Source organism: Anopheles bellator, chromosome 1, assembly GCF_943735745.2.
Source record: "Anopheles bellator chromosome 1, idAnoBellAS_SP24_06.2, whole genome shotgun sequence".
Classification (NCBI taxonomy): domain Eukaryota; kingdom Metazoa; phylum Arthropoda; class Insecta; order Diptera; family Culicidae; genus Anopheles; species Anopheles bellator.
This window is the reverse complement of record NC_071285.1, coordinates 34845115-34856937: the sequence shown is the minus strand read 5'-3', so window position 1 is coordinate 34856937 and position 11823 is coordinate 34845115. Positions and strand designations below refer to the sequence as shown.

General features: G+C 51.0%; 5 protein-coding genes across 5 annotated transcripts; 2 read left to right on the top strand and 3 right to left on the bottom strand.

Moving 5' to 3' along the window:
- The first annotated feature begins 865 nt into the window (after nt 1–865).
- On the top strand, nt 866–4722 carry LOC131206078 (apolipoprotein D). Its single transcript, XM_058198468.1, has 5 exons — nt 866–1623; nt 2589–2737; nt 2816–2888; nt 3564–3693; nt 3756–4722. The coding sequence occupies exons 1-5, from the start codon at nt 1480–1482 to the stop codon at nt 3893–3895; spliced, it is 636 nt and encodes a 211-aa protein (XP_058054451.1). The 5' UTR covers nt 866–1479; the 3' UTR covers nt 3896–4722.
- LOC131206077 (zinc finger protein ubi-d4) lies at nt 4163–6581 on the bottom strand. Its single transcript, XM_058198467.1, has one exon. It carries the CDS (start codon nt 6573–6575, stop codon nt 4989–4991), a length of 1587 nt encoding a protein of 528 aa, XP_058054450.1. The 5' UTR covers nt 6576–6581; the 3' UTR covers nt 4163–4988.
- Nucleotides 6582–6791: 210 nt separating this feature from the next.
- Nucleotides 6792–7908, bottom strand: LOC131216614 (josephin-like protein). The gene is made up of 5 exons (XM_058211150.1): nt 7547–7908; nt 7407–7485; nt 7244–7336; nt 7000–7180; nt 6792–6939 (listed from the first exon to the last, which is right to left on the bottom strand). The coding sequence occupies exons 1-5, from the start codon at nt 7608–7610 to the stop codon at nt 6799–6801; spliced, it is 558 nt and encodes a 185-aa protein (XP_058067133.1). The 5' UTR covers nt 7611–7908; the 3' UTR covers nt 6792–6798.
- Nucleotides 7909–8142: 234 nt separating this feature from the next.
- On the top strand, nt 8143–11435 carry LOC131205980 (GTP-binding protein 1). Its single transcript, XM_058198312.1, has 4 exons — nt 8143–8952; nt 9027–9550; nt 9619–10002; nt 10067–11435. Exons 1-4 carry the CDS (start codon nt 8649–8651, stop codon nt 10955–10957), a joined length of 2103 nt encoding a protein of 700 aa, XP_058054295.1. The 5' UTR covers nt 8143–8648; the 3' UTR covers nt 10958–11435.
- Nucleotides 11433–11818, bottom strand: LOC131205982 (protein NCBP2AS2 homolog). Its single transcript, XM_058198314.1, has one exon. The coding sequence runs from the start codon at nt 11816–11818 to the stop codon at nt 11567–11569; it is 252 nt and encodes an 83-aa protein (XP_058054297.1). The 3' UTR covers nt 11433–11566.
- Nucleotides 11819–11823: the final 5 nt, after the last annotated feature.

Sequence of the window (11823 nt, the reverse complement as noted above, 5' to 3'; positions counted from 1 at the left end):
TGGTTCGATTTGTTCCAAAACAACCCGAATTATGCTGCATTTTTTGTTACGTTTATATGGGAGCCTCCTCTGAAAAAAACACTGAAGAATGAATAAACAATAAAAGTAGTGTAAGTGTAAAACGAGCCTAAATATGAAACTATACAATCGATACTTCACGAGATATCGATCACTAAAGGCATCTATCGTGAAGAGCGTCGATTTCTTTTTATCCAACCTAATATATAGATTTTACAAATGCTTATCCCTACAGCCCTTTGGACGCGAGTGTCGAATTATTAAACGTGTGTTATAACACACGAAAATGTTACAAAATTTGTCCCAGATTGGTGCGGTGCTTACCAGACCACGACGACCACGATAGCGCCAACGTAAATCGGCGGATAGCTAACGGATCACACAATAAATGTTTAAATGCTAGATTGACTGTAAATGACCCATCCATCTGTTACTTTACTAAAATGTTATTATTTCTATTGTCACTAACATTATTGACTCCAGCGACTCACATCGATTCGATCCAAACATAATTCGATCGCCCTTCGTTGCGCACTGATCACCGTGTGATGATCGTGCCCATCGTGACCATCATCATCGATCTCTGTGTTGTTAACCCGCACAGTCTCGGGGAAGGTGAACCGGTAGCCCGCGGAGAAATGGGCACGAACCGCGGGCAGCCTCTCGAAGCCAAACCAAAACAACATCATCGAATGGTACGTGTTGGCCGCTGGCGATGCATTTCTTCTTTTCCCCCTTCTACATACAGCTGCGGGTTCGGGTTTTCGTTACTACGGAAACCGATCGAGCCGATCGCGGATCGTCGCGCTTCCTGCACGAGCGGCCGCCAGTTGCGTTCGGAGCGTAATCGGAATTGGATGTGCGCACTCGTCGCAGTTCCAGTGGTGGTGTTGCACCGTTTGTTGTGGCCTCCGCTACCTTGCTCGATCGCGCAACAGGTTGCAGTGCGATCGATGGACTGATCGAGTCACAACCACCAGCACCAGGCACCAGCACCGACACGGATTGCTCGGGGACACGCTACTTGTCATTCCGAAACAACCTCCAGCACCACCAGTGCGCCCATGAAATTGGCCGTAAACAATTGCTCAAAACCTGCTCCAACGGCACCGCGTGAAGGAAGGAACGCCTTGAACGACAACTTTTTGCCAACCAGCCAGCCATTTGCTCCGCTCCGGACCGCATTCTGCGCTACATAACAACGCGCCGCCGCCGTCGTCGTTAGCTTACATTAGCGTGATCACTGAAACTGTTGACCGCGCAGTGTGATAAGTGAAAAGGGCAGCACCGCATCGGGTGGCAGCTAAAAATAAAGTGCAGACTTTGAGCGCCCCCCGGGAACCCGGATCAAGGTCTCTAAGCCAGCGAAGGACGTCATCCAGGCCGGTTTGTTTCAGCTCGACAGGACCTTCCGCAACCGACCGGGTGCTCGTGTAAGCCGTTGTCGAAGTGTCGAAAAGAATGCCTCACCAGCTGGCGGAGTTGCGGCTACTGTGGGCCGTTTTCATCACCCTGTGGCTTACGGTGCGGTTGAGCCCCGCGCTAGCGTCGGGCTTTGGCAAGTGTCCCAATTACCCGTCAATGCCAAAGTTTAACATGACAAAGGTAAGAGAACTTCGGGTGGGCGTAGAACTTTCCCAGCGGAAGGTTGCGTGGCTAAACAACAACGGCGCGCCCGCCCCAACACCTTGCGCAGTCCGCAAAACTAGCCAAGCTGAAAGGCAACAAGCACAGCGCAGCGTAAGACCCGCTGCCGATAGTTCAGGGTTACGGGGTGGAAGAGCCAATTGTCTGGCCGGCCCCAGCCCAGGTGGCTGGTGGGCCTTTCGAGCTTTCTAACCTAGTTCGCCCAGCACAGGTGGTGGTGACCTTTCTTCTTCATCGAATGCAGCGCAATTGATGCCGCAATCGCTGGGGAAGTGGTTCGGAATTCACTAGAAGTGCTCTCCGGTTTAGTGGTGGCAATATCGAACGCCGTGAACATGTTTGGGTGTTGCCTAACGATCGAGCCGGCCACTGACGGATTCCCAACCATTTTTTCGCGCGCACTTTCGCTCGCACTTGTCGCTCGCCGGGAGTTTCCCCTGGACCGGTACGGCTGACCCATGAAATTAAACAGGTGATAAATGGTCGTGCAAACAGCGGCTCGTGGTGGGGCGGGTTGGCTGTGAAGTGGACAACTCCCGGTGGCTTGAGGAGCGCAGTAGGGCACACATGGAATTGCATTTCGAATAGGCGGTGGGCCTCTCTTCCGCCTGCGCGACCGGCCCAGGGCCGTGCGCTTTCAAATCGACTGACGTGCCAAACTTACGTAATGATCCGTAAAATCCGTTGCCCCGTTGGTGGTTGCATCGCATCGATTATGCTTCCACTGCACGAAGTGGCCGTGCCGTGGTGGGGCTTGGCGTAACAATGCTCTTCCAGCGCGCGTCCACGGAGAATCGTTGGCGCGCCGAGGGTCTGAACTTGGGCAAGGAAAGCGGCTGGCCGAACGAAAGATCGCCCAAACGTGTGACCCACTAATAACCGATCGACTCTAATGTATGGGGCCCGTTCGATCTCCGTTCCAGTTTCTGGGCAAGTGGTACGAAGTGGAGCGGTCGTTTTATCTTCCCGAACTGGCGTCCGGGTGTACCACACTGACCTTCGAGAACACCACGCTCCGGGACGCGGCCGGCAGGAATCAGCTAGAAATTTCGATTAAATCCGTCAACCAATGGTAGGTTGAGCGCGTCCGTCGGTAAACTGGTTCGGCATCGGGTTTTGATCCGTTTTTTCCGTTTTTTCTCTTCCACAGGACGGGCAACCCGTCAGTGAGCATCGGCGAAGCCATTCCGGAGAGTGAAACATCGTCGATTATGGCCGTTCAAGTACGTATCAGCGTCCCATTCCAGCAACGAGCAAACGAATCGCTCGGGGGAATCTAATGATCGAAACGGATTATAAACAATTCCGAGGGGTTAACGGTACCGCGGTACATGCTGGCGCAGCGATTATCATTAGAGAAGAACTTACGGTACAGTGCCCGCCTACTGTGGGTTCCTGCTCCTTGCCTTGAATTAATCAAAATCTGTTGGCCTTTCGGCCCCGGCGAGAGAGCGCCCGCTATGCAACAATTAATGCCAAACATCGGCACAACGAGGCCAACGAGGGTGACCCATTTCGGGGCCGATTCTTACAAACTTCCTTCGTTTTATCGACATCCAAAATGAACGCTTTCGGTTTTTGTGAACGGACCTTGCCGTTTCTAGACGGAAATTTTCTTTCATTAGTTTAATGGGCCGCGTTAGGCACGCGGCCGTTGTTGGCATTATAGCTTAGCTAGGCTCGTCATGTGATCTTGGCGATCGTGTTCGGTTTCCCTGCTTCCCAAGCTGCTATTAAGTAATCTGGTTTCTGTGTGGTGGAAGTGAAGCGTGGCGTGGCGCGCGGTCAGAGCCAGTCAAACGTTCAAACGCGTGAGCGTAGAGACAACATAACTGGTTCCATATTGCCTTTCGCGGTTGGGCTCGTTTATCAATAATAATCCCCATGTCGTTTTGCAGCTTCAGTCGCGCCTTCCAACGGCTATTGCGCGGCTACTGCCGGGCTCTGGCCGGTACCAGGTGCTTTACACGAACTACGACAATTTCGCCATCCTGTGGTCGTGCACGAGCTTTGTGGCGGTCCATGCCGGTAAGAAACACACGCAGCGTTCTAATCCTATCCACAATTTACCGGACGCTCTACAATTTCAGATCAAATCTGGTTACTGGGGCGCGAGCGTGACTATTCGACCGAAATTAGGAAAAAGATCTACAATGCACTGGAGCAACTGAGCCTGGACCCGGACCGTTTGTTCATTGCCAAGAACAAAAACTGCCCCACGACCCTCTAGGCTACCTGGGCCAACAGGTAAATGGTTAGTTAAAATCTGTGATATTATAAAAACGGGCGGCAACAATCGGTGGACAAGTGGGGGGCCCCAAAACCGACGGAACGGTTAAGGTGCCCAGTTTCAACTCGCCGCCACGAGCTATGCCGAAGCCATACGCGGGCGTAACAGTTATCGGATGCATGGCGCTGTACCGGAGATGGCGTGATTTTGCAGTGACAAACGGTTTATTTTTATTTACTGAGTTGGCAAGTAGCATTTGTAGTACCATTAAAAACATATATATATAAATGTCCGATGCACAGATAGGAGAGGTAGAAGGGAAGCATACAATACACAACGGTAAAGTGGTTTCTTGTTCACGATTCATAATAATGCTGCTCTAAGCTGCATCCGTTCTTCACGCTAGCTCCAAACGCCTGTGTCATGTGGTGCATCGATGCCGCAGCGAAGAAGCTATCCTTCGAATGAATGTTAACTTACAGTCAAACTTAGTTTAATATCTTTCGCCAACGAATCTCGACCGCGAGAAACACTGAGGTTGTCCCAAGTGCTCCGTTCGAACGAGGGCACCCGACCGGGTCGGGTTGGTATACGAGCTCTAAAACAGTGTTGCGTGTCCTTTCTGCTCCTTACCATAGGCGCTAGCTGTGTAACTTAAGTACTGAACTTAACCGAGATTGAAAATAAAAGCCTTATTCAGAAATGCCCACGTTGCACGGATTCGTTAAAATGTTAAACCATAGTGGAAATATGAGAGGTAGAAACGCTAGAATCAAGCAGATCTAAAGTTAAACGCTAAAAGTTCTACATATGCACACAAAGTGCTAAGAGAGTGCGCGACCGCGCGAAGTGTGGCCGGACCGTTTCTGTGCCCGTGCGCTAGGACAGAAGAGAGTAATAGTAATAGGTAAGAGAGTTTCGGTGAGCAATTGCGATTTACAATCCGTAGTCGGTGCTTTGCGCTTAATACTAAAATTGTCGCTTCGTTTTAATACCGCTGGTCCGCTGGCCCCGTGCTGCGTCTGGAGGCGGCCGGCTCGTCTTTAATGGGTTAAATGCTAGAAAAAATCCACCGCACGCACGCGGTGCGTCCTTACTTCGGTTTGTGGAACTCGGCCTTGCACAGCTTGCAGCTCCAGGAGCCCTCGGGCGGCGAGACGAGCGGAGGCGACAGGCAGTACATATGGTAGCCGCGATCGCAATCGTCGCAAAACAGCAACTGATCGTCGTTGTCCGACGTGCCGCAAATGGTGCAGTACTTGCACTCGATGCACTGCCATCGGTACTTTCGCACCGAGATGATCATGTTGGCCGTAAACTGCAGGCAGGAAGGATGGCCGGATCGGCCACAGTCCGAGCACGATACCAGCTCTTCCGGTTCGAGCGTTTTCTTGTTCTCGCGGGCGTCCCCCAAGCAGAAGTCGCAGTATGGCGAAGGAACGGCCCGGCTTTTCTCCACCAAACCGCCGCCACCGGTGACAGGTGGTCCTGGTGGACCAACGCCGGGACCGACCGTGGCCGGAATCGGAACCCCGACATGTCCACCTGGCGCAGGCACACCCAATCCGCCCGGCCCGCCAATCGGAACGGGAACGGCCGATGGAGCGTTCGTTCCCGGCAGCGGGCCGTGATTGAGCCCGACTCCGGGCCGGACACCCATTTTCGGGGGACCAACCGGCGGCAAGCCGTCCACCATCGGTTCATTGGGCTCGCTTTTCACTTCCGGTACCAATTCCGGCATCTGAAGCTCATCGGATCCGCCTCCTCCTCCGCCGGGCAGTGTCAGTGGGGATGAGCTGTTCGATTGGGGTGTTAGGTTGGGTAGGTTTTGAGCACGGTTCTTCTTCGGTGTTTCCACCATATCCTTGAAGCTAGGACAGTCGCCCCCAATACCTTGCGATTTGCGTCCGCGGCCGCGGCCACCGCCCCGGCCGCCGCGCCGATTGTTGGGATCCGACAGGGCCGAGCCAGACTTGCTGCGGTTGCCACCCGCACCACCGCCGCCACTGCGCCCACTTTTGCTCTTCTTCTTCCGCTGGCTGAAGCTCTCCTCGTAGTCGCAGTCCGAGTCGGGCAGATCGTGATCCTCGAACGACTCCATGTCGTGCATCTCCATCTCGTCGTAGTACCAGTCCTTGCCGGGCTTCTCCGAATCGTGGTCCTTCAGCTCGGCCACATCGGCCGCGCTGGACTGGTCGAGGTTGGAGTTCTCCGAGTCATACGTACTGCCGCCACCTCCGGAACCACCAAGACCGCCGCCACCTCCACCAGCACCGCCAACACCAATGCCACCAACGCTTGCGGCCAGAATCGAAGGTGGCGGGGCCGGCTGCAGATGCCCGAACGGTCTATGCGTGTACGCTGGGAACGGTGGGTGCGGTTTTTGCAGCAGATACTGGCGACGCGATTTGCGCCAGCGGGCCGCCGGATAGCTGTACACTTGACCGTCCTTCAAACCCGGAATCCGGTGGCGGCTTTGCATGAACAGCGCACAGTGGTTCTGGGCGACGCCCGTTTGCGGGTCGAGAAACGGCATCCGCAGGCGGCGCTCCAGGCATAGCCGAGTGTTGAACGATTCGCTGTTCTCGATGATTTCTTTGTACTGATTGCCTTCGTTGAGAAAACCTTCGATCTTCTCCAGGTTATTCAAATTCACGACCAGTTGGTTCGACGACGCCATTGTTGTCTAAACAAGCGAAACGACGCACTCTGCATTTGCAACGCTACGACTCAAAGGATTGAGCATTGCGAACGAAGCTGTCAAATGAAGCACTGGATGATGCGGCGATGTTTTCACCCAAGGTTAGCACATCGGGCGACGGGTTTCATCGAAATTCTCATCGGTTCGGGAGAAGTTGGCACAAAAGTTCGTTTATCAGTCTTAACATCTGCGCTTTATTCGCTTATCTAACATTGTTTTCGTTTCTATCGTCGTCTGGCAGTAACCATTGCTGCGTTTTATCGACCTCATTTGTGCACACAATAAACAACTCCTTATCGTTGCTGTTCAGCTGCTCGCGCAAATACTGCAGCATGCTTGATTCCTGAAACAGAGTCCACAAGTTAGTTGGCCGGCCGGCTAGCGAATCAATCAATCAACTCACGTCCCCCAAGCACTGCGGGACGTCTAGTTTGGAGTCGAGGTTCCAGTATTCTTCGTTGATCTGCCGTATGGCAATCCAGTGCCTTCGCTGAATCGGGAGTCTAACGAATCCGACTTTGTAGGTGGTTGGAACGTTCAATATGAATCCCACTATTTTCGATGTATCAATTCGCGATGGGTCCCTAGGAAAACGAGCGGAAAAGGCCTTAGTACACGGTGCATGTTATATGCGCAAAGACACTCACTTCCGTTTGTCGAACCAAACTGCCTCACAGTCTTTCATGTGCAAGGCGGCAATTATTACGTTCACGTCGTAATTCCCGAGCCCGAGAAGGGATCTGTGTAGGAGTGCAGCAGGATTGTGATGATGAAAGATTGAGCTAAGAGACGACTGTGCAACCAATTTACCTGTGGGGGTTAATGTAATCGTTGGGCGATAAACTCTGACAGATATGGTCCAATTGAGATTTGCTGAACGAACTTTTATCTGCAAAGGGACGAGCATTTGTGAACCGAGTGTTGGTGCATGGTTAGAAGTCGTAACTTACCCTGGAACAAGTTATTTAGCGCATGCAATGCACACAGTTCCCGCTGTTGCTTTTCATGGTACATGATGCACGCGATTCTTGGCGGTAGAACGTAAAGAAATCATCAACAAATCTATTTGAGCGAACACTGAACGAGATTTGTTTATTGATTTCTGTGCTCGAACTGTTTAGTGTTTGTTTTGATTCGGAATGTGTTTCAGAATTCAAGGTTTTCCCACGTGTTTACAGTGTATGATGCAATGCTGAGTAATAGTTAAACTCAAATCAGTGTTGGAAATATTGACGAATTCAGTGAAATGCAAATACATTTGCAATGCCAAGTTGTGAAATATACTGCACAGCTTTAATCTCGCACTATTCGCGTGGATGGTGAATGATTTCTGCGTCGTGTCAAGCACGGCGTAATAAGGACTCTTTACAAGAGCAATTTCAAACTTTGCGGGCAATTTGACGTTTCGATGAAACCTTACTGAACGTCAAAGAGTGACAACGAAACGTTTCTTTCGCCATCACATCTCTCTATTGCTCAGCGATTCCTGCGGTGGAAAGTTAGCTTCTATATTTGTCCCTGTGCCCGTTGCCGTTGTTATTTTATCGTTGTGGGTGCCGACGACAACTCGGAGGAGCAGGGCCGAAAGATACTATCTCCATTTTTAGACTTAAGCCCACAACAGATTTGATAATTGTTGCTTTCCCGTGTGCCCGTCCGTCGTGTACGTTAGAAAGTGAAAGGAATTTGTAAACGTAACGTAAACACACACCGCGCGCCCGATCGGATTGCCACATCGGACAAAACAGGGAACCAATTCCCAGCTGCACTTTCCCTAATCGTATGGATATTTATCTACAAACTCTTAATCGCCGCAGGTAGAAAGCATTCATAAGCAGGGGCGCAACTTAAGCTGTTGATAAATTATTTTGGTTCACTTGACGCGTGACGCAAATCAGCGGAAGAAAGGGAAAAAAGAGGTGCAATTCTTGTGGCGACGGGAATGGCAGTGTTAGTGGGAGTAAAGAAAAAGGCGATTGACAAACGATTATGAACAATTTCTTGGCACGCGACGAATAACGACAAGCAACGATAAATAAGGCAAAAGGCAACATGAAGTCCAGCGTATCAAAACAGTCTTCACCACTAGGGCCAGGTGCGGCCGTAGGCGGAACAGGGACGTCCGGCCCCATGGCGTCGATGGCCGAGAGTAAGGATAAAATGGGCAAAATGTCGGACGTGCTGACTCTCGGCACCGTGAACGGGGAACGAAAGTTTGTTGATTACTCGACCATCCGCGAGAAGACGGTTCTCGTATGTCCGACGGAAGATCAGTTCGATTTGCTGACCAAGCGGTTAGAGGAGCGCATCTCCGCCAGTCGCGGAGAGACGGTGTATGAAATCGGCATCGGCGAAGGTGAGTGTGCCTTCGATAGTGGGTGGGTTCGTCGGTGAACATTTGTTTAACATTCATCCCATATCCACGAGTAGATGGAGGTGAGAACGGGTTGGAACCCGACGAGTACGCGGCTTCACTGGCGACGTTACAGTCGCTGGCCACAATGCTAGACGCAGAGTGCGTCGTGCTGCGCATTCGCAAGGCTGAGAAAGGTACGACGGGTCAGTATTTGATCCGACGGAAGGTCGAGGAGGACGATTTTACCGAGGTGCGCGTAGCGGTCGTGGGCAACGTAGATGCGGGCAAGTCAACGCTGCTCGGTGTGTTGACCCATGGCGAACTGGACAATGGCCGTGGTTTTGCGCGGCAACGACTATTTCGACACAAACACGAGATCGAAAGCGGACGAACCAGCTCCGTGGGGAACGATATCCTCGGGTTTGATAGCGTGGGAAATGTGGTCAACAAACCGGATCATGGTACCCTTGATTGGGTAAAGATCTGCGAGAAATCGGCCAAAGTTATTACCTTCATTGACCTGGCTGGCCATGAGCGATACCTGAAGACCACCGTATTCGGGATGACGGGGCACGCGCCCGACTTTGGCATGCTTATGGTGAGTTCGATTAAGCTTGAAATTTAATTTTAAACGATCTCAATGTGCGCGCTTGGGTTTTGTTGCAGATTGGAGCGAATTCGGGAATCGTAGGCATGACCAAAGAACACCTCGGTCTCGCGCTAGCCCTCTCGGTTCCAGTTTTTGTCGTGGTGACCAAGATCGACATGTGTCCCCCCAACATCCTGCAGGACAACCTGAAGTTGTTGTACAAAATTCTAAAATCGCAAGGCTGTCGCAAAGTGCCAGTGATGGTGAAGACGAGCGACGATGTTGTGCTGAGTGCCACAAACTTCGTCTCGGAACGGTTATGTCCCATCTTTCAAGTATCAAACGTGACGGGTGAAAATTTGGAGCTACTGAAAATGTTTCTCAACTTGTTGAACGTGCGCACCACGGGCAACGATGCGTTACCAACAGAGTTTCAAATCGATGACACGTATGCCGTACCGGTAAGTGGCAAGGAACGTAATCCACACCTCTTGGTCTGATTTGCTTGTGGGGCTTTTCCGATAGGGCGTCGGTACGGTCGTGTCGGGCATTACGTTACAAGGAATCGTAAGGTTAAACGATACGCTGTTGCTTGGTCCCGATCCCCTGGGAGCTTTCCAGCCGATCACCATCAAAAGTATTCACCGGAAGCGTATGGTGGTGCGTGAGGTGCGAAGCGGACAGACGGCGAGCTTTGCGTTGAAAAAAATCAAACGCTCCCAGATCCGAAAGGGGATGGTAATGGTCAGCCCGGCCCTGAACCCGCAAGCCTGCTGGGAGTTTGATTGCGAGATTTTGGTGCTGCACCATCCTACGACTATCTCGAGCAAGTACGGCCGTTGGTCGGCCATGGTGCATTGCGGGAGCATTCGACAGACCGCACAGATTCTGCAAATGTCCAAGGAGTGTCTCCGAACAGGCGACAAAGCGGTGGTGCGGTTTCGGTTCATAAAAAATCCGGAATACATGAAACCCGGACAGCGGATGGTGTTCCGCGAGGGACGCACCAAAGCGGTAGGAAACGTACTCCAGCCATTGTACACTCCGGGAAGCATCCAGCAGCGATCGAAGCCCAACAAAATGCAATCTAATCGCGGTATTGTGGCACCCGGCTGTGGTTCGGCTTCTATCAAACTGCCGTTATCGAAAGGTTCCAGCGCTACGGTAGATACAGAGTCGAATACCACCGATGAAAGCATCAGCGAAACACCCGTACTGGACATAGGGACCGATAAACGGAATCATAAACCACCCGGCAGTAGCCACAAAAAGCGTCCAGTTCTTTCCATACCCGGTGCTAGTTCGGTAGGAAGTGCGACGGCATCACAATCGGTTACCTCCAGCTCGACCGGCAGTGCGAGTGGGTCAGGAACCGTGACTTTAGATATGAGCAAGCTTTCAATAGCATCCAACTGAGCCCGGATTTGGCTGACGATTACCATGAGCTAGTGTTGGAAATATTGATTTGAAATGCACGCCTCACCGTGCGCTCGTCAAATGGCTCTTGCCTTCTTGACCCAGGTTATGAACCTGAACTTTTTATTTGCTGATACAGAAAGTTGAAGTTTAATGCAGTTTCGGTGAATGCTGCCGAAAATCTGCAAATGTGTCAGACGATCTGCTCATCTGAGTGATGGCGAATTTATTTTTTCTTTTTAATCAAATGCTTTTGACTGAATTATTTTCAAAATGAATTTTTAAACTCGTGTTGACCATTTTGAAATGGTTTTGGTGCAAACTGAGAGAAGTATTTGCACGAAAGAATGGCTTCGCAAATTTCTTGATTCTAGCAACTCGATGTGATTGAAACTACAAAATGTGAGTGATTTACGAAACTTTAAACAATTCTTTTTGCATGTACAATTCACATTCAAAACAATGACAACACAAGTTTCACGATACAAAATAAATTTTAATTACAATTGAGTTTTTCGTTTTTTTCGGCACTTATTTTTGTTTCTTACTCGAATTCCGCCGGGCTTTTGATGGAGGACAAGTAGTCCGCTGCGTCACTGACTGCGCGGTTTATTTTTTCTTGTTCAGATCATTCTTGGCGTTCTCGATCTCCTTCTGTACGTTTGTTTTGAAATTTCGCAGTGCTTGCTGCAATCGTTCGGGAGACACATCAATCAGCTTTTGCTGTTCAGCGACGGACTTGTTGCGATAGTAAGCACTCAGCACCATTTGGGCGGCCCGCCGCAAAGGATACGAATCGGCCAGCCGTTGTATGAGCTGCTCGTTGTTGGCCAAATATCGTAAAATCGCGTGCAAAACCATCCTAT

What these genes read in the sequence shown, in the direction of transcription:
- LOC131206078 (XM_058198468.1), top strand. Translation starts at nt 1,480, where the DNA reads ATGCCTCACCAGCTGGCGGAGTTGCGGCTACTGTGGGCCGTTTTCATC. An exon ending in ATTAAATCCGTCAACCAATG is followed by an intron (nt 2,738 to 2,815) that starts GTAGGTTGAGCG and finishes TCTCTTCCACAG; the next exon opens with GACGGGCAACCCGTCAGTGA. An exon ending in CTTTGTGGCGGTCCATGCCG is followed by an intron (nt 3,694 to 3,755) that starts GTAAGAAACACA and finishes CTACAATTTCAG; the next exon opens with ATCAAATCTGGTTACTGGGG.
- LOC131206077 (XM_058198467.1), bottom strand. Translation starts at nt 6,575, where the DNA reads ATGGCGTCGTCGAACCAACTGGTCGTGAATTTGAATAACCTGGAGAAG.
- LOC131216614 (XM_058211150.1), bottom strand. Translation starts at nt 7,610, where the DNA reads ATGTACCATGAAAAGCAACAGCGGGAACTGTGTGCATTGCATGCGCTA. An exon ending in GATTACATTAACCCCCACAG is followed by an intron (nt 7,337 to 7,406) that starts GTAAATTGGTTG and finishes ACTCCTACACAG; the next exon opens with ATCCCTTCTCGGGCTCGGGA. An exon ending in TCCCGCAGTGCTTGGGGGAC is followed by an intron (nt 6,940 to 6,999) that starts GTGAGTTGATTG and finishes ACTCTGTTTCAG; the next exon opens with GAATCAAGCATGCTGCAGTA.
- LOC131205980 (XM_058198312.1), top strand. Translation starts at nt 8,649, where the DNA reads ATGAAGTCCAGCGTATCAAAACAGTCTTCACCACTAGGGCCAGGTGCG. An exon ending in TGAAATCGGCATCGGCGAAG is followed by an intron (nt 8,953 to 9,026) that starts GTGAGTGTGCCT and finishes ATCCACGAGTAG; the next exon opens with ATGGAGGTGAGAACGGGTTG. An exon ending in ATGACACGTATGCCGTACCG is followed by an intron (nt 10,003 to 10,066) that starts GTAAGTGGCAAG and finishes CTTTTCCGATAG; the next exon opens with GGCGTCGGTACGGTCGTGTC.
- LOC131205982 (XM_058198314.1), bottom strand. Translation starts at nt 11,818, where the DNA reads ATGGTTTTGCACGCGATTTTACGATATTTGGCCAACAACGAGCAGCTC.